The sequence below is a fragment of the Brienomyrus brachyistius genome, chromosome 11, assembly GCF_023856365.1.
Source record: "Brienomyrus brachyistius isolate T26 chromosome 11, BBRACH_0.4, whole genome shotgun sequence".
NCBI classification, from domain to species: domain Eukaryota; kingdom Metazoa; phylum Chordata; class Actinopteri; order Osteoglossiformes; family Mormyridae; genus Brienomyrus; species Brienomyrus brachyistius.
The window spans coordinates 27,496,081-27,516,830 of NC_064543.1; the positions used below are offsets into that span (position 1 = coordinate 27,496,081).

The 20,750-nt window shown below is 44.3% G+C and overlaps 2 protein-coding genes across 5 annotated transcripts; both read left to right on the top strand.

Moving 5' to 3' along the window:
- The first annotated feature begins 984 nt into the window (after positions 1 to 984).
- Positions 985 to 8,025, top strand: LOC125751600 (synembryn-A-like). Of its 4 annotated transcripts, none has more exons than XR_007400707.1 (10): positions 985 to 1,183; positions 3,009 to 3,056; positions 3,269 to 3,901; positions 4,313 to 4,407; positions 4,504 to 4,654; positions 5,056 to 5,151; positions 5,482 to 5,626; positions 5,703 to 5,847; positions 6,354 to 6,582; positions 6,688 to 6,825. XR_007400707.1 is itself a non-coding variant. In XM_049030632.1 (10 exons), exons 1-10 carry the CDS (start codon positions 1,100 to 1,102, stop codon positions 6,815 to 6,817), a joined length of 1,701 nt encoding a protein of 566 aa, XP_048886589.1. In that variant the 5' UTR covers positions 985 to 1,099; the 3' UTR covers positions 6,818 to 8,025. The 4 variants fall into 4 exon arrangements, 3 of the variants coding, with proteins under 3 accessions (XP_048886589.1, XP_048886586.1, XP_048886587.1); XM_049030632.1 differs by having other exon boundaries at positions 3,215 to 3,901; positions 6,354 to 6,473; positions 6,688 to 8,025; XM_049030629.1 differs by having other exon boundaries at positions 6,354 to 6,473; positions 6,688 to 8,025.
- A 1,575-nt stretch (positions 8,026 to 9,600) lies between these two features.
- bet1l (Bet1 golgi vesicular membrane trafficking protein-like) lies at positions 9,601 to 13,596 on the top strand. Its single transcript, XM_048969341.1, has 4 exons — positions 9,601 to 9,738; positions 10,169 to 10,254; positions 10,427 to 10,483; positions 12,105 to 13,596. Exons 1-4 carry the CDS (start codon positions 9,720 to 9,722, stop codon positions 12,270 to 12,272), a joined length of 330 nt encoding a protein of 109 aa, XP_048825298.1. The 5' UTR covers positions 9,601 to 9,719; the 3' UTR covers positions 12,273 to 13,596.
- Positions 13,597 to 20,750: the final 7,154 nt, after the last annotated feature.

Sequence of the window (20,750 nt, forward strand, 5' to 3'; positions counted from 1 at the left end):
TGTAAAGTATTACATTAAAGGGTCCGGAGCCTATCCCGGAAGCAATGGGCTCAAGGCAGGGAACAACCCAGGATGGGGGGCCAGCCCATCGCAGGGCACACTCACACACTGTTCATGCACACATTCACACCTTCGAGTAATTTAGCCATTTCGATTAGCCTCAGCATGTTTTTGGACTGTGGGGGGAAACCGGAGTACCCAGAGGAAACCCCACGACGACATGGGGAGAACATGCAAACTCCACACACATGTGACCCAGGCACAGACTCGAACCCGGGTCCCAGAGGTGTGAGGCAACAGTACTAACCACTGCACCACCATGCTGCCCCCTTAAACTGATTTATTAGGGAAATTTTTGTATTCATTTTTTTTCATGGTTTTCATAGAATGTGAACAAGATAGTATACCTTTTTAGATATTAACTTTTCTAATAGTCATTGATTTAAGGTTACTAAATGAGCCATGGAAGGTGATGAAATTCAGGCAGTGGTTACTAGACACGTAGCTAATGAGCATGAGCTGTAATTGAATATTATGTTCTTGTCCATTCTGTCTTAACTTCAAAACATATGTGTACATATTATGCCAGCTGATTTTTTTGAGGCCTTATAAATTATAGGGATGCCCTTATTTTAGAATCTGCTGTTTGCTTCAATGATTTCCATTGGCAAAATGTTCAATACCAGCTGTATCTACACGTGACCCCTTATCCCCTCTTCCTACTGCCCGTTTTAGTTTTCTAAGCTCTCACACGTACCCCCTTATTTATGTATATGACTGATTTAACAAATGTACTACTGATTCCTTCTACAGGGTCAGAGTAGTTGTTATGAATTATTTGTGCTAGAAGAGTACTTCGTACCTGGAAATTATTGTGTTAACGATTTGATTCTGCATAACGCCATGCGATTATTGAAAAATTGTTCGCGGCAGAAGTGTCTACTTCCTAAAACTGCATCTCCCAAGATCCTCTCCTGCATCCTCGCGTCAGCTTCCGGGTGTGCAAACGGAGTGTCAAAACGGCACTTACAGTTATATTGTATGGTTTAGTTTTTTCTTGGCATTCTAATTGGCAATAGAGCGATCTTGCGTTAGAATAATGGATCTATATATCATTATAGAAAAGATGGAGACTGGCGATCAAGATGCCGCTTTGATGGCACTGCAGTCATTTAATAAAGAGGTAAGTTTGTAATAGATTTTGTTAAATCAGTCGTGCGTGGTAAAAGAGTAAACTAGCAGTGAAATATAGACGCAATTATACTGATCGTGTGAAATAAAAAAGAACAGTAATATGGCTCCGCAAATTTTGTGTTCCGTAATATTTCGAGATTCTCAGCGGTTCCATGGGAAGCATGATTTTGTATATGAATAGTAAATGTTAAATCCGCATATGATAATGTATTTATTATCGTGAGGCCCCAGCTGTGTGTCAGATACCATCGCTATTAACCACAACCATTTTATAAGTAAATTTTACGGTCCTCGCCGTTAATATTTATGTATGTGTTTTTTTTTAATAAATTCCGGAGTGTAACGGGCGGTCCTCCTAGTACATACTGCAGTGTTACTTCTGTCCTCGTCATAGGTGGTTGCAGCGCTTCTGCAGTTAGCAGTATTAAAATGGTTAGCGTCAGTATATTGCTTGCTCACGGATTGCGTAGTTTTTGTAAAGGGAGTAGATTTCTAGAGGCCGTTCGCATAGCATGTATCTGACAAATGGGGGCGCTGTTAAGAGCATCAAACTTTAGAATTTTAAGCGCTACTCCCTCTTATTACATGTGATGAGTGCTTCTGTTCCTCTGTCGTCAAATATTTTAATCTTGTATTCCCTCCACCCAGCACCAATAGCTATGGTTTTTCAAAAAATGGCCCAGTCAACACCAACATCAACAATGTAAAACTAATGCTTTTATCTGACTGAGTGAACTACCCATTAATAAGATAAGATAAGATAAGAAAAAACTTTATTTATCCCGAGGGAAATTCTTTTGTCCTTTACATGCTCAGTGCAACAATAGGAATAAAGGTAAGGTAAAGAAAATAATAGTGCAAAATAACTATGAGTGATACTTGTATTGTAACTATACAAATACTCATAAATACTCATACTCTGTAAAAAGTAAAAAAAAAGAAAAAACTATAACTAAGCTATAACAAATATAATAAAATAACAGATTATTAGTGCATGTGTAATGAAAAGTGACTAAGTGTTTGTGCCTTGAATAATTGCAATAGCAGCATGTGATGATGGATAAAACAAACATTCGATAACAAACAGATGAGTAATATTGCACGATCCAAATGAGTCTTAATGACAAATTCTGAAAAAGGTCATCTACAGAATGAGGAAGAGTTATACAGTCTTATTGCCACCGGTAGAAAGGATTTCCTGTGGCGTTCGGTTCTGCATTTGGAGGCAATTAGTCTTTTGCTGTGGGAGCTCTGATGACCCATCATGGCTGCGTGCATGGGGTGGGAGGGGTTGTCCATGATACTGAGAAGCTTTTTCAGCATTCTCCTCTCAGACACCTCCGCCAGCTTCTCCAGTCTGACCCCCAGGACAGAACCAGCCTTTTTAATCAGCTTGTTCAGCCTGTTGGCATCAGCTGCCTTCACCCCATTGCCCCAGCACACAGCTGCAAAAAACACTGCGCTCTCCACCACAGAGTGATAGAACATAGTCAGCATTTTCCTACAAACATTGAAAGACCTGAGCCTCCTTAGTAGGTAAAGCCGGCTCTGCCCTTTCTTGAAAACAGTATCTGTGTTCTTGGACCAGTCCAGCTTACTGTCAATGTGAACCCCCAGGTATCTGTAATCCTCAACCACCTCAACATCTGTTCCTCTGATGGTGACAGGGGTGGAAAGAGGAGCCTGCTTCCTAAAGTCCACAACCAGTTCCTTTGTCTTTGTGATGTTTAGCTGTGATGTTTAATGTAGGTATTATTAAACTAGGTGGCTTAATAATAACGCATTACTTTCTCGGTTCTGTTCTTTGTTTATAGAAAGGCCAGTGTTTCACCTTTAACATGAAGGAGCAAGAGGAGAGGGAGGTATGAACTGGTTTTTTGTGATTTTAATATAAACAGACCAGGGGATGGTCTCAGAAAACATTTCCGTAGAGCCCTAGTTAAAAACTCACGGTCTAGTGCGAGGTCTTGTGAAAACCTCATGAAAATGCAAAGTGTCCCCCGTCTGCAGTCCGTTGTAGGACAGCCCGGGAGGCAGTGTCGTTTTGGTGCAAAGCCTTCGCTTGTCCCTTCAGCGGCTGGGCGAGCTGGCGATGGGATTCCTGAACAGAGAGCTGCAGCCATCTTGCCAGCTAGCCTGCCTGGAGACCATCCGCATCCTGTCACGGGATAAGGGCAGCCTTGGCCCTTTCTGTACACGGAAGGCCGTGTGGACGCTGAGCCGGTACGCGGGGCTGGCATGCGATGCCGATGGCACCGCGCCGGAGACGCCTGATCCGGATGTTAATGTGGAGGCCCTCAAGTGCCTGTGCAACGTGGTGTTCACCAGCGAGGAGGCCCGGGAGGCGGCTGCGCACCTCCGGCTGGTGGCCGGCCTGGCCGATCGGCTCAAGCAGTGCCGCGGGCGGGAGTGGAGCCCCACGGTGCGCTTCTTTGACTTACGCCTCACCTTCCTGCTCACCGCGCTGTGCGTGGACGTCCGCGCCCAGCTCGCCCACGAGCTGCGGGGCGTCAGCCTCCTCTCCAGCGTGCTGGACGCCACCCTGGGCCTGCGCTGGCTGGGCGCCTTCGAGGTGGTTCGGCCTGATGGTGGTGCGGGTGCTGCTGGCCTATCTCCCCTTAGCCGCGAGGAGACGGAGTGTGCCATGGAGATCCTCAAAATCCTCTTCAACATCACGCTTGGCACCAGTCGCCGTAAGGTGGATGAGGTGAGATGATGGGAGAGAGGCTTCTGTGTCCAAAAGCACGCACACTGGGCGTTTCTCAGTAAGATCGTACTTGTGGTTTTGGCAAGACGAGTCTTGCTAACTTACCTTCCAAGAACGAACTTGGGGCGCAGTAATCATGGGATTGGTCTTGTTTAGCAAGTATACAACCGATGTTTCCATTATATTTGGGTTGGGGCAGGAATGACATGCGGGGATTTTTACGGTCCTCTGTATTCTGTTCTTGACCATTGGAACTGGTCTTCGGCAATGGAAGATGATGTAAAATGGGCAGACAAGAACATAAGTATAGTAAAGTACGCATATTGAGAAACAGCCAGTGTGGCACCGTGGTGGGAATGGAGTCATCGTCCCTTTCCTGTCTGTTTTTCGTTGTCGTTTCGGATGCCAAAGGAGGATGCGGCAGTGTATAGGCACTTGGCGGCCGTCCTGAGGCCATGTTTGATGAGCGTGGCTCATGGAGAAGACCGTACAGAGGAGTTCCACAGGTCAGGAGTCGGCCAATGGCGCGCGCTCAGGCTGCCCAGGGCTTAGCGTGCCCGTGAGTCCTCAGGCCTTGTGTTTGCCGTGTGTGTTTGCCATAGCCATACGGTGAATCTGCTGGGGAACCTGCCTCTGATGTGCCTGGACGTGCTGCTCCTTCCCAAGGTGCAGCAGGGATCAATCGAGTACCTGGGCGTCAACATGGACTCGGTGAACATGCTACTGCAGTTCATGGAGAGGAGGTTGGACAAGGTGAGCTGTTGGGTCAGGAGGTTAAGGGCTTCCTGCTGCAGTCATGTGTACTTCTTAACCGTCCAGTTTATTGTTTGGTTTTGATTTGCAAATGTTTTAAATATATTTAGTGCGTGAATATTTTTTAGCGTTTTCATACTTTTGAAATGTTCTTTTTAAAATGAATTACTGTACCGTTTTCTTACTATTATGCTTAAGAATTAAATCCCTGCACATAACCAGAAATTCAAAATCTGTAGGTGCTCCATTGTAGGGTCACTTAAAATAAACAAACCTTCTTAACTGGACATATGGGACTTTTGGGCAGCCATTGTCCATATTCCTACGCAGGAATCCCAGGCACCTGTACATATCATTGGGGTCTCATTGAGCAGCGCTGGCACCTTTACTCTGTCCTATAGGGGACCAAGGTAAAGGAGACTCTGTTGCCCTGCCTGAACCTGCTGACGGAGAGCGCCCGCGTGCACAGGGAGACCAGGAAGTTCCTGCGGACCAGGGTGGGAGTCAATGTACTCGTCTGCTGTGCCAGCAGAGGGGAGGGATGTGTGGCCAGTCCTGTTGTGTTTGTGTGTGTTATGTATGTATTATATTTTGGAGACCTAATGATCCCACAATGTGTTAAAAACCTATTTTGACGTTGTGGGGAAACTCAGTGTGACTGCAATCAAAAAACTAAAAATGGGGCTGGGTAGGGGTTAAGGTTGCCATTTTTGGGATTAGAGTTTTAACCCATAGAAATGAATGGAGAGTCCCCACAAAGATATCATTACAAACCTGTGTCTGTGTGTCTTTGGGCGTGTGTGTGTGTTTGGTTTGTATAAGCGCAGATCCTGCCCCCTCTGCGTGATGTGAAGAACCGGCCCGAGGTGGGGAACACCTTGCGGAACAAGCTGGTGCGCCTGATGACCCACATCGACACGGATGTGAAGCATTGCTCCGCGGAGCTCCTTTTCGTGCTCTGCAAGGAGAGTGGTGAGCAGGCCTCCGTCACCCTGGATGCACGCAGATGCATGCAGACACATAACGTGACCGTCATTGACCTCTGCAGTGTCCCGGTTCATCAAGTACACGGGGTATGGGAACGCGGCCGGCCTGCTGGCTGCACGCGGCCTGATGCAGGGAGCCAGGGACCCGGGCCACTACTCCGAGGACGAGGACAGTGACACGGAGGAGTACAGGGAGGCCAAACCTCAGTGAGTTTACGTGAAAACATGCCATCAGGGCCATTGGCAAGTACTTGTATCTGTGTTTTACTAAAGACTAACTGTGTATCGTGGGGGCAGGTTTGGAGTCTATCCCAGGCAGGGCAGTGCACAGGGGTGGGGAACACCAGGGGTGGGATGCCAGGCTTTTGTAGGGCACGTAGATACACACATAACTGTGAGCTGGTTACGGACATGAGTTAGCCTAAATGCAGGTCTGTGAAGGTAACCGCTGTACACCAGAGAGAGAACATGCCGACTGCACAATCACAGAACACAGGCTGTGTTCACAACGCACTGAAACAACATCCCATCCTTTCAGCTTTAGGTGTAGGACCCCCACCAACCCTGCATAGGACAAGCGGGTTGATGGAAGGAAGGATGACAAAGACCGCATAAATGACAGTGTGTCAGACAGAGATTCTTGGTTTCAATCTCGGGACCACCTTGTGCACTCAGTGTTTCCCATGTTTGCTCACAGTGTTGTTCTCTGTCAGTATTAACCCAGTAACGGGACGTGTGGAAGACAACCAGCCCAACCCCATGGATGGAATGACAGAGGAGCAGAAGGAATTTGAGGCCATGAAACTGGTTAACATGTTCGATAAGTTGTCCAGGTAAGAAAGCATTTCGTAGCAGATGAGGCGTCGTTCATAAAGGGCCACCGGACCAAAGGGACCTCAAGATGCAGTAACCTCTCACTCTGTAGAAGCATTAGTCTAAAAGGTACCTTTCATACCATTCTCTCATAGTATATAAGTCACTAATGAAACCAACAGAGTGATATATTGTGTGTGTTATGTAATTGTGGTCAAATGTGTCTGCTTCCAGGGACCATGTGATCCAGCCAATGAAAATAGGACCAGATGGGAAAATGACATCACTGGCGACCAATGATTTACAGAGAATGACAGAAGAGGGAGAGCAGCAGAATTCGGAGAGTGAAGAGGAGAATGCTTAGGAAAGAAGGGTTCATGTAAATATACCATTGAGGTTTATAAGCACAGTAGTGAGAGACATTACCTTGTGATTTTATCAATGTGTATAACCAGGAATTGACATAACTGGTACGCAAGTACACATTCACCTTTAAAAGTGGTTTGTGCGGTAATCGATTGTTGTGACAGCGTGAATGCGTATACATTTTTGTGCTTCGCGCCGATATGACAAGAAATTATTGTGCATTTTAACCTTTATATGCCAATTCGTACTTCATTTGCGGTATAGAGATTAAAATGCACAGTAATTTCTTGTCATATCGGCACAAATGCACATAAAATACGTACCTATTTGTGCTGCTGCATTAATCAATTGCCGCACGTATGGCTTTTAAAGGTGAATGTGTACCAGTTTTGTTAATCCCCATGTATAACAATGGTGTAAACCAGATTTTTAAAGAGGGGAATGTCATGCAACTTTATCCCTCTGTTTTTTGTATTAAAAATATTTGTGGTACTGGCAGCTTGTCCAGGGTGTAGCCCAGCCTCGTGTTCCATACTGCTAGGAACTGGCTCCTCGTGAGCTTAACCAGGATAAAAGGTTAAAAGATGGATGGGTGGATGAATGGATGGATAGATGGATATTTGTACTAGACTAGTGGTCTCTGCAGAAAAAATATATGCAATATCCTGAATATTGTCTCTTGTTCTTTGACAATTGTAACAGTGGTTTATCTTGTCCATTATTGAATCTTTCTTGGCTAAGTCACTGCACAATATTCTGCCATCGCATATTTCTCAGCACTGGTAAATGTTAACTAACTTTAGATACTTTCTGATTTGTCCCACTGGGTGTTGTAGTAGTTAATTTGAATCAAGCAATTTGTTGAGGAGGCCACTGTAACTTAAACTGAATTTTGTATGTTAAAAGTAAATTATAGATTACTCTTATATAGTGAGACCGTATGATTTCTTGAGGGTCTGTTTTTAATCTTTATCTTTTTGTGATTGATCTCTTAAAGGATTTAGAAGCTATGTTAAATGTTTAATGTCCTGCAGGACACAGCTGTTGTGCCCTAAGGCTAAAATGAACACTGGTAATTAGTTCAGACTGATATACGAATTTTGTTTTTATTTGCAAACATGCAAATGACACTTGAAGGGAAAACCTGATAAAGTAAATAATGTCTTTATATTTTATAATGGATGTTATAAAAAAAAGATAATGAAATATCATTGTGTTATTTCCTGTTTGTGTACTGAGTGTCTGTAGTATGTTGCATGTTATGTAGTTTTTTTTACCTCTGGAAAATCTGAAATGTAGAATTGAAGCATAGTAGATGTTATTTGCAATTTATGTACCTTATTCACATACTAGCTGAGATACAGAAGGCTGGTTGAGATCAAGATTCGTAATCTCAAGGTTGATGGTTCACATCCTAGGACAGGGTGGGGAACCCCTGGTGTGGGTTAGGGTTTTTGGAATGACGTCTCAACTCCAGTCCTAGGAACCCAAAACCCAACACCCACACCGGCCCCCCATGGATCAGGTTTCCCACCCCTGTCCCCACACAAGCCATGATGTTGTCACTTTGAGTTACATGGGAAATGGGTGAAATGGCTTGAGGAAAACCGTGATGACATAGGTGATGGGTAGACAAACAAGCAGGTAGACATAATTAATAGTGTGCTGAAAGTATAGCTTACTTTCTGTACCAAAATCAATAGTAAAACACACACACAAAATGTGTTTAGATCTATATTTACATGAAATGACTGGGGGGTCTATTGATTTAATGCCAAGGCCACTTCCAAGGCAGATTGACAACAGGAGCTATATGTTCAGGCCCTTTCTATGTTCAGTGACAATTCATTAGGGTTGGTGTGGGCAGGTCGTACAGGATCTATGTACAGAAGAAGTAAATGACCAGACCACAGCAGACGTTTTGTATGATGCCAAATTACGTCTGTAAAACACTAGATGTTACATGCAAAATATTTGGAAATGGACAGAATCTAAATATATGTGATATCATATAGCTGTGGAGGTAAGGAGCATGCACTGATACAGCGTGTTGCCACGCCCATCACATGACAAACCACCTCAGGGGTGAGAACCTGAGTGCAGACATGTGGTGGGTGTTACCTCTGCACCACACCAGTCCAAATAGACCAGTGATCCAAATAGACCAGATCCCTCAGAGGCACCACTCCACCCTATTATATACTGCATATGGAAATGTGTAGGACAGACAAGTATAGAAAATGGATGGTTGCACGGGTGTAGTTAGAGGTGAATAGATATGGGGCTGAGTATTTACTGGGAATGATGGCAAACATAAAAAGCTATTCATAACTTAAGCCAATAAGATCCACATTTATTTGTGGGGGGCTAAAATAGGCCTAATGATGCTGATGGATGGATGGATGGAAACATTCTAATAAATTGGGGGAGGGTAGCAGCTATAGTAATTTGTTATTAGATATTAAAATAATTTGGTGCTAAATACTTAGGTAGCGTCTTAGTCAATGCATTTAAAATGGCATTTTTTATATGTTGAATTTTATTATTCTTTTTAAAATTATTATTATTATTATTATTATTATTATTATTATTATTATTATTATTATTATTATATGCTGTAGGACACCCACGACTTAGTATAAGAGGTTAGAGAATGGACGGATCAATCCGCTTGTCTTGTGCAGGGTCGTGAGGGCAGGGGCGCTGCTAAGGATTTTGGGCCCCATGAAAAGAATCTTGACAGGGCAGGACAGTGTGTTACAGAAGCCGCGATGGCAGGTCATGGAATTAACCCAGGGATGGATGGATGATTCAGTCTCCGGACACCAGGGGGCAGTGTGAGCGTTTGGGTTTAACCAAACGTATAAACGAAGGAGGAAAAACTGCACATCAACAAAAACATGGCTGACTGGAATAGAGGTATTTAACGCCACGTAGTCCACTTTATAATGTCCGTTAATACTTTTTACCAGTATGTTTTTAAATGCCAAACACTATATCATCACAGAATACATGTTTATAAAAATCTGGAATGTGCTGAGGTGTTCGCAAGTTGATCTTGTTGTGTTATTAGCTTGCTTGATAAAAAGTAGAAATCGGGATAGTTAGCTAGCTTTCGTAATGTATGTGAATCACTGACTGTGTCCTGGATGTCTGTTGGTAATTCGTGTATTTTACTGTGCGGATTCAAGAAGATATATTTTAGAAAAGCGACGCTGCCGCGCTAGTCTTGTGTAGTCATGAATGGGTGTTTGATAAATTATTGATAAATGCATGAAAATAACATCTTTCGTGCTATTGTCATCTTGAAAAGTCATGATAATCAAATAATCCCCCGGTACGTTACCAGGTCATGGCGCCGTGGATGATATGCTGGACGCAGAAAACAAGCTTTTGGCAGAGAACCTGTCTTCAAAAGTCTCCAGACTGAAATCCGTATGTACGCCACATTTAATTTTAGATACTTTTTAGTTTATCTATAATAATAAGTCTCATAACATGTACTGTTGAACAAATATTTTGAATGTATGATCTGCCCCGGTGCTGTCATCTAAGATTTATTTATATATAATATATAAAATACGTTTCCTTTCTTTTTCTCATTTAGCTAGCATACGATATTGACAAAGAAGCAGAAGAGCAGAATTCATATTTGGATGGCATGGTAAGTTAAGGCAATGAGGATCAATGGCATAGCTTCCAATTAACATTTATTGTATGATTGATTTGTGAGTTCTGTTTGATTGCAATTAGGGCTGTCACATATCAGTAATCCAATAATCTACTGATTAATCTGACGATTCATCAAGTAATCGTTTCAGTGTAATATAATATAGTATAGCATAATAAATATATGTGTGTGTGTGTATGTATGTATGTGTGTGTATGTGTGTGTGTATATATATATATATATATATATATATATATATATATATATATATATTGCATTAGGCATGAAGCAGGAACCAACAAACCATTGCAGGGTCACACATATGGTCAGTTTAGGCACTACAGTTCTTTAAGCTTCATGTTTCTGGACAGTGGAAGGAAACTGGAAAATCCACCAAAAAGTAACGCACACATGGGTGGGAACATGGCGTAGCCCCACACACACACACAATGTACTACCCTTAGTACTAGGCTTGCACAATGTGCATTGTTAATTATTGCATGCGCATGAAATGCCATGCCGAAATCACATCGCAAGGACCATGATAGTCTGCTTGGTTCGAACCATGAATAAGGCTCATTAAAACGTTTTGGGTCAGTCATAGGGAACAGAAGTTTAGCAATTTTAATGATGGTTCCTTTTCAACATTATCTAGTATATGTTTTAAAAAGGGTCTAAAAGTTTACCACTTTTGCATGAGCTTGCCATGCAGGACGATCCAAATCATTAGCGCGTTTGATTCATTCATAGTCCGTTTTGCCGTTTGTAAGAAATTAAACAAAAATGAGTGGAGGAGAAAAGCGAACTGGAACTGGTCACAAAAAGACATTCGTCTTCTGTATGGAAATATTTTGTATTTCATGGAGATGACACTCAACAAAGGGAAGTGATTTGTCGGCACTGCTTTGTATATGTTTCGCACAACTAACGGCAATACCACCAACTTATTTGACAGACTTTGTTGGTAGATAAGTTTTGTATGGATTTATAGTTAATTTTCAACTCTTACATATCGCAGAAACTTGAAATATCGTTCAGCGCTGTTCAAAACACAGAGTATGTTCACAAAATATTATTAATATGATATTGCTTATGTGCACCGTATTATGTAAGACGATTCGGCTAAGCCACAGGATGAATTTTTGTTTTAATAGTGATTAATTTGATATAGACAAATCCTAGAAAGTAAATTTAGCAAAATGATGTAAAGTCAAAGTAATGACGAAGACAGGCTAGGCTGCTCCAGGAAGCTAAATGACGCTTAGCTGTGGCTACCTTCACATTACTGAGTCCATCAAACCTGGATGTTCTTTAACAAGTATTTGCATTGCAGTCATGCTGTACTGATATGTGAATATATATCATATGATAGCTATGCTCTTCAATACTGAGAGATGACAGCACATTCACTCACTTTTAATGTGAAGTGCCTCCAAACAACTGATGGTTTTTGCTCTTTATTTTCATTTGTCTCCCTTCCACCATATTGCTGAATGATCGAGAAGGAAAATTATAATCCATGTTTTTAATAATTGAGTAATGGTGACAGCTGTGATTGCAGTTGGGTTCCACAGTAATCAGTTTAAGACAAGCTTTCCTTCCTTTTTCTTGAAAGGACTCCAACTTCCTGAGTGCTACTGGGCTCCTGACAGGAAGTGTGAAGAGGTTCTCCACTATGGTTCGATCTGGCAGGGACAACCGCAAGATCCTCTGTTATGTTTCTGTGGGACTGGTGCTAGTCTTCTTTCTCCTTTACTACCTGGTCACCAGGGCCCAGGCTTAAACAAAGGAAAACAGGAAAAGAACTGTATTCATTCCATTGCATACAAGGGGCTATTTAACTTCTAGATAATATGAGAAGTACCCTTCTCGGTGGATTCTTGTCTTTCATTAAAGTTCTTTTTATGACTCAGAAATTGCATTCAACCCTCAGGAACAATGCCCAGTGGGAATAAGAAGATTTTAGTCCACTGAGGATTTGTTTTTTTTTTTTTTTTTTTTTTTTTTTTTACTGACTTGAGAGAAATTCACGCTGAATGCTGAGAAGGACTTGGTGTCTTGAGCTCTGACTTGCACAGTAGGAAAGGGCTGAGTCCAGCGGGTGTGAAGTGCCCACTTTAGTTGTGTTTATTGAAGTGTCTTGCTAGTGGAATGCATGTTAAACCACCAGCAGTCCAGAATGGTGCTTGTTTATCAAAACCTGGTTGTGAAATTTTAATATCCAGTTGCCAGGAGAGAACAGGGAGACTAGAGGCTAGTGCAGATCAATTAGGATGTTGAATTTGGGCATGAATAACATGATTGTGTATAGATAATTGTAATAGATCTATATTTTTATAAGTCCCAGACACTGTATATATGGCCATTTTAAATCATATTGCATTTCAGCTATTTTAAATATATACCCGAATGTGCAGAATGTTTCTGATATTTGATTTGTAGGACCAATTTGCTTTCATTTATTTCCTACAAACTGCAGTTGTGGTAATTGTCTGTGTTTCAATATTCGAGGGTCATGTAGCATGAAGGAGGAATCAGGCAGGCTTGTGCTCTGTCTCTGTTCTTGTCCTCAGTTATTGGAGAGTAATATATTTCTCTTTTCTCTCCTCTTCTTTTTGCACAATGCCTTGTCACTATTTATTTGATTGTGGCCATTGAGGTTATGGAAGAATGCGGGAAGCGGAAAGCATTATGTTTAGTATCAATTTTCCATGTCGTGTTTTTTTTTTTTGTAATTTTGATTCTTTCTTTTAACTGTCAGTCATGCCAAACCAGTTTGTTGATTTTCATAATTTTCTTGTGAGATCCATGTTCACTACTAATGGTACAGTAAGATAATTTGTTGTATTAAACTATAAAACCACCATCTGTGTGCTTTCATCCTGGGTTAATTTTAGCTGATGGTGGAGGTTTGGTTCACTTTAGGATTAAAATACAATCATTGTGAGCAGCCTAGAGCCTAATTTATTACAGCTTTTGGATTTACAGATTATTTGATGGGTTTGTACCTTTGTTCCATTTTCGATAAAAAGTACAAAGGATTTCTCTTCTACCTGTAAATATATGAACACTTGACCAATAACTGTGGAATAAAACACATAATTATATTACCTTTGTTGCTTTTTTACTGCTGCCCTTTCAAACCATACATCCATGATCAGATCAGACACTGTCCCGTCAGTCCGGGCATCGCTATGCAGTCTGTACGGCTAACCCTACATGCTTTGCCTACCTCCCCGCTGAATACGCTTAAGTGCATTCACGTGTTTGTCGGCTGTGCGTAATGGAATGCCATCGGGGAGAAAAGACATCTGACGTGCTGATTCTGAGGGTTAAGTACCTATCACGTGTTCTATGCGCAACTGCAATGTAGTATTCCGGATAATCCATTTGCGTCGGCATCAGCTTGTGCGGTAGGGATGGGAATTGTGTCTCTTTAGTGACCCAGTCATGTGCTTCATTTACTACCGTTTCTTGTTTTTATTATTAAGACTGCCACCCATCCTTAATAACATGGGATTGTCCCTTATTGCAAAGCTCTGTCCTGTGTTATACGGGACTGGTGGCAACTCTATAATTTGGTCAGAATTAGCCATGTTGAACGCTGTAAATTACCATTTAGCTACAGACAATAAACACAGTGTATCTGGTCTCTATGCATAAATGTATGTTACTGTATGTAATTGTGATGTCCCTACTTAAAAGTATGACCCTTGAACAACACATATTTGGACAGTGTGGGCCCACTTTGACACAGAATTTATTTTCAGTAAATACATTGGATTTTTTTTGTGTGCGTTATAAATGCATAAAGCATGCATTGGCATATTTTTCTCAACATAAATACAGTATATATTACACAAATCTGTTACATAACAAATGTTAAAATGTTATTTTGACTTTTGTTATTCTTTCCATTCAAGACCCATGAAAGTTTGGTCTTTTTGCATGTTATGTGTCGAAGTCTGTGAACGGTATATATAGCCAATAAAATACGCGCGGATTGTTGTAAAACAGGTGCCAAGCTAAGTGTATTTACATGGCACATTTCAGATGCAAAGTGCTTTACAAAAGCAGAAGAGCACATTTAAATAAAATACATTAGAATCACATTTAAAATACAACTACAATAATAATGCTGCAATTAAAAAAATAAGCACACTAAGCTAATTAGATAAGCATTATACTACCACGGCACAAACTGGTGTTACCTCGAATGAGTTCAAAATCAGTCCCAAAGAATTTGTAGCCTTTTCTTAAGGGCAATGTCATTTCTGAACAGGGAAACCTCGGATTACCCAGCAGGCTGCCCAATGGGCAACCTGGAAAAATCCTGAAAATGGAGCACTGCATTGAGCGAAGTCAAGTGTGAAGCGAATGCTGAAGCTGACAGCTGGGGCAGCCAGAGACAATCTGTAACATCCACTGCACATGTGCTTGGCTGGTTGTGACGGCTTACATGGTTTTCAAACACATTTATATAAATGTATGAAAATAACGTGTAAGTGAAGAGCTAACACTAACGTTTCATGTAGCATGTATTGTTTGATGTGACTGACCCTTAGTTGGATTCATTGGGGGGAGGGGCAGCACAGCCCACAGGATGGCTGCACCATGAGTAGGATGCTAGTCCAGCACAGGAAACAGACACCATGGCAATTTACAGATGCCAGGCAGCCTAACTTCATGTCTCTGGGTTGCTGGAGGTGACCAGAGTAGCTGAAGGAACTCTTCATGGGAGAATGTGTAAACGCCATAGACACAAAGTGTAACTGGCATCCAAGCCAACAAGCTGGAGATGGGAGGCAGCGTTTCCGAGCCTCTTGGAATCTTTCTGCCCCTTAAATCCCTGATAGCTTCCCTCAGCACTGGTGCCACCAGCAGCCCTTGGGGTTACTGCCATCATGAGCAGCAGCTTGTGCCACCTGTTTTGTTCAATAAAAACATGGTTGACATAATGAAGAAATTCTGTCCTCTCACTTTAGTATGATGAAGTTCACAGACACTGATCTTTCTAAAATGTCTGTCCGGGTGTCCATCACCTTCATAGCATGGTCACATTTATCCCATATTTATTTAGCCCTTCCAGAGTAAAATATTTATTGGTAGTACCAAGGGACCTGTAGACATCCTCATAATGAAAAGTTGGCAAGACAATTTGACAGCTGCCCCCAGGTAAATAATTTTTCATTTCATTCACCAGGGAACCTGATGTAATCAGCTTGTGAGAGAGACAGCATTTTGTAGTCATCTGACACAGAAGCCACTGAGTCTGAACTGCGGTCTCTCAGAAAAGTCACATGCTGTTAGATTTAAGGTGATGTCATGAAAGCTTTTTTTTTCTCAGCAGACATGAGTGAGAGCAGATAATGTTATGGAGAAAAAGCTACAGTTTAGGCCATCCGTCATCTGTAAATGGAGTATAATAATGATGTGCTTATGATTATTTAATGCCTGGAGCTCCTGGCGGCTGACGGCTGAGCAGATGCTGTTCAGATCCTGATTGATATTGTGGTGCCGTCTTTGCATTCTTATCCTGCCATACGGCCCTTTCTGCATGTGACCCCCTGCTGACCTCCACATCTTCACAGCATTCTAATACACTTCCAGAATTTGCCATTACAGGGCTTGTGTAGCTGGTGTGTTGTTATGCCACATATTGTCATTGTCCTTACTCTAGTTATTGTATCCTAAGTTGACATTCAAGGTCACTGCTCAGGTTCTGTTAAAAGCCTTTGACCCTGTACCAGATAAGCGGCAGGGAAAATGAATGAATTAAGTCACATAGAAAGTATTATGCCACTTAAGAGCAGCTCCAAACATCAATGCTTAGCTATTCTATCCATGTTCTTTTCTAAAAGCCGGTGCTCTTGAGATACCACTGGTATCTATGTGCATATGACTGATCTGTGGCATCCTTGTGGTGAGAGTAAATGAAGTGAATGTCCAATTGCTGTCATGGTGCTTTGATGGGGAAAATAGAAGGGGAAATGACAAGCAGTCTAATCTGATCAGGAAATAATGCATTTGTAGATGTGGCTCTTCAGCTCTGGAGTTACTTGGAGGACATGAGAAATTGGCAGGACAGCTTACTGCTGTCAAAGGCAGTTTAGCAATGAGTGTCTCACAAAATGTTTTAATCATCCTCTGAGTTGTCCAGTTAATAACTGCAGAGATTTTACCCTGATGATATTCTAACTGAAGAGGGATAAGCCTGATGATTTTCTAAACTCATACACCGTATACTATCACTGATAACCTTCCATATGATACTTTAAGTGTCAGAAAGTCCAGTGAGATTCTTATTATGATCTCACTGAATTTACAGAGGAAAGGGCACTTTAATGACATTTGTATAATCGATTATTTAAATATTGCAGGCTTTCCAACAGAAGACATTTTAAAGCAGGGTTTTATTCTGCATATTCTTAAGGTACATGAGGCCAAACCTTTTCAACTTAAATTAAAAGATGAGTCAGACTTTCTTTGATGTTGTTACAGTACTTCTGTATTACACAACATGTAAATCCCCACAATTGCTCATGTAATGTAGGATAGTGAGGTCTGATAAGAGAATCGATACTTCAGCATATATGCCATCTCTAAATTGTCCATTCTGTGTGTGTGTTATGGTCCAAATGTGGTAAAAACCTGTTATTTTACTGTTATGGGGACATTTTTTCACGTGTACGCACGTGTGTGTGTGCGAGTGTGTGTGTGCATGTGTACGCACGTGTGTGTGTGTGTGCGTGTGTAAGCACGTGTGTGTGTGTGCGCGCGCACTGTACTGAACTGGCATCTCTTGCAGGATGTAGCCCAGCTTTGTGTCCTGTGCTGCCTGGGTCAGGCCCCCTTCAACTATGAAATTCAAAATACATGAAACTAACACTTTAAATATTTTTTTATTAATTTTTCCCCCCTTACTTTTTGTAATATTTCATGTTTGTCGTATTACATGTTTGTTGTATTAAACGGTACAATAAATGATCACAGGTTGCTTATAGATGGACATTTTGTGACAGTTTGTGCATCCAAGGTTTATAAAGGCTACTACTTGTGAAACCTCACTGGTGCTCGTTTTGGTACCAGCATCAGGACAGAATCCTTCCCTTTTCCTTTGTCTTGTTGTATTATTTCCAATGGCTAAGGACTCCTCAAAGTTCCCTACACATTTCTTGCAAGACATGTAAGTATAAAAGCAAAGTGTCATGCCCTGCTCGTCGGCTCCTCGTGTGTGCCACGCCCCCTGACTTCCCACGTGTGCTTCCCGGATTGTCTCCACCTGTGTCCCATTACTTTGATCAGTACCGTCCGTTTAAGTCCGAGTCTTGCCTGTATCCCGGGTCGGTCATTGTGGCTTCCCCGTGTCTTGTGGTGAGATCCCTGTTAGTTGCATGTTCCCCGGCCCTGTTCCCTGCAATAAACCCACTGTTCACCCCCATCTCCGCCTGTCTTGCCTGCTACTTGCCCGTCTGCCCGCACGATCGCCAGTCTGCTCAACCAGATCGTGACAGAATGACCGACCATCGAAAGAAAAGGAAGCTAAGGAGGAAGAGGATCCCGGAGAAGCCGATCCGCGTTGGAGCCTGTACGCTCGCCAGGATTTGGCTCCCTGGTGAGGTCGAAGAGGAGGAATCCGTCCTCCTGGACCCAGAGCCGGTCCTAAAAGAGCGATGACTGCCCCTCGAGCGGTACCCCATCCAGCCCAAGAGGCTGGATGACTGGAGAGGAGCGAGAGCCGTGAGAGACGCTGTGCCGCGTGTGCCCCGCTTCCCAAAACGGGCCACGCCACGCTCACCCTTGCGGGACGTATCAGTCCCGGCTCCTGCAGCAGCCACCCCGGAAGCATTTCCCTCGCCTCTCCCAGGGAGGAAGGCTGCCCTGGCCGACCAGTACTTCTCCCTCCAAGAGCTGTTCTGGAGGGTGTTGGATGGTTGGTCCATCCCAGTGGACAAAAGGGTGGAGGGGCTTATCACGCATCTGAAGAGAAACTTCGACGCATTCGCCCCCACCTCCGATCAAGGGGACCTCGATGTATTGGCTGAGGACCTCAAGGAGCTACTCCAGCTCCAGCGGCATTATGTTCTCGTGCAGCCGCCGCAGCCGCTGCCGGAACAGCCGCCTCCGCTACCGGAACAGCCGCCCCTGCCGGCGGACCCCGCTCCCGTGCAGCCGCCCCTGCCCGCGGACCCCGCTCCCGTGCAGCCGCCCCTGCCCGCGGATCCCGCTCCCGTGCAGCCGCCCCTGCCCGCGGACCCCGCTCCCGTGCAGCCGCCCCTGCCCGCGGACCCCACTCCCGTGCAGCCGCCCCTGCTGCCCGCGCAGCCGCCTCCGCTTCCTGCATCCACGCCCGAGCAGGCGTGCCCTCTGCCTGTTAACCCAAAGTCTGAGACTCTGTTTCTGCCTGTAGCCCCCGCGCCCACATCCGAGGCGCTTCCGCCACCGCAAGTCCCGGTGGATCCTGTGACTTTGGTTCCTGACCCTACTCCCGGCCCGTCTGTCTGTGGCCTCGAGGAGGTCCCGAAAGACTCCACTGCGGCTCCTCCCTCTTCGGAGGTGGAGGAGCTGGATGGGGACCCCTCGGGGATCCCTCCAAGAAATCTTTCGTCCTCACCCCGTCAACCCCGATCAGGGATCATGTCTGTGTCCCGCAAGGGACGGGGACACAGACGTGGGACAGGGGTCTCTCCTGCCCTGCCCGCTGGTTCATCTTCCCTCGCCGGCGCTGTGGCGCGGTCGGCGCCTTCGTGTCCTGGGCCCCCTAGTCGACGGTCGCCTTCGGGTCCCCCTCCTCTGTCTCGTCCCCCTGTCTCGCTCCTTCCGCCGGCTCCTCGGCGGTCGCCTGCGGGTCCCCCGGAGGCGGCTCCTCGGTCGCCTGCGGGTCCGCCCACTCTGGCGCGTCGGACGACGTCGCCGCCTGTGGTGGCTCCCCCCCTCTCCTTGCCCTCGCCGGTGTCCCCTTCGACTCCCTCGTCCCCTTCCCTGGTGTCTCCTCCGGCTCCGGCCTCCCGGCTTCCTGCGGCCCCTCCGGCTGCCTCCTGCTACCCGCTTGGGCTCCCTCGGACTCCCCGTTGTTCCCCCGCCTTGTCTCCCTACGCTCCCATCTATGTCCCGGTGTCCTCTGTTCCTGGTCCCCCTGTTCTGCCCCGCTCTGCTCCTGGTTTCCCGATGTTCCCTCCTGTCACTCCCGTTCCTCTTGTCCCGCCTGTGCCCTCTGTTTCGCCCTATCTGGTCTGTCTCTCGGCTTTCCCAGTCCTTTGTCACGTCCTGTCTTACGTTCTGTCCCTTGCCGTGTTTTACCTCTCTGTTTTGTTCCCGGTACCCCGTTAATTGTCCTGTTCTTTTGTTCCAGGTTCCCGTCTGTCGCCTCCTCCCTGGCGCGCCCGGTGCAGCGCGCCTTTGGGGTGGGGGGGTTCTGTCACTGTCATGCCCTGCTCGTCGGCTCCTCGTGTGTGCCATGCCCCCTGACTTCCCACGTGTGCTTCCCGGATTGTCTCCACCTGTGTCCCATTACTTTGATCAGTCCCGTCCGTTTAAGTCCGAGTCTTGCCTGTATCCCGGGTCGGTCATTGTGGCTTCCCCATGTCTTGTGGTGAGATCCCCGTTAGTTGCATGTTCCCCGGTCCTGTTCCCTGCAATAAACCCGCTGTTCACCCCGATCTCCGCCTGTCTTGCCTGCTACTTGCCCGTCTGCCCGCACGATCGTCAGTCTGCTCAACCAGATCGTGACACAAAGTATAAAATATACCAATTTCCAAAAACATCTGTGCAGAGAAAAATAGTACGTACATGTGCATTTTTTGCAGATCTAATAAAGGAAGCAATGGAATCAGTGTCACAGCAAAGTTATGTTCATTCACCCAGGAATGCAGTATTAGCACCTTGCTGGGATCAGTACTCTAGCAATTCCATTGCTCAGATTACTGCCATTATAATGGTAAAATACGATATATTCATCTGAACAAGACCAGCAGGTCATTCAATGTAGGGGCTGGTTGGTTGATGTACTCTTGTATCAGCATAAGATGCTCTAAGTCTAAGCCGATATATAATTCCTTACACTGTGATGTATGAAAATGTTAATATTATCTACACGACAAACATAATTAATTTATTATTTACATTCTGGTCCTTAAGCAGGAGTTGGCTGAATTCTATACAACCTTTTTCTTTTGACTAAGAAAACCTTTTTCTTTTCACTCTGATTTGACGATCATTTTTTGTTTAAAGGAAACTGACCAGACTGCAGTGGTGCACATCC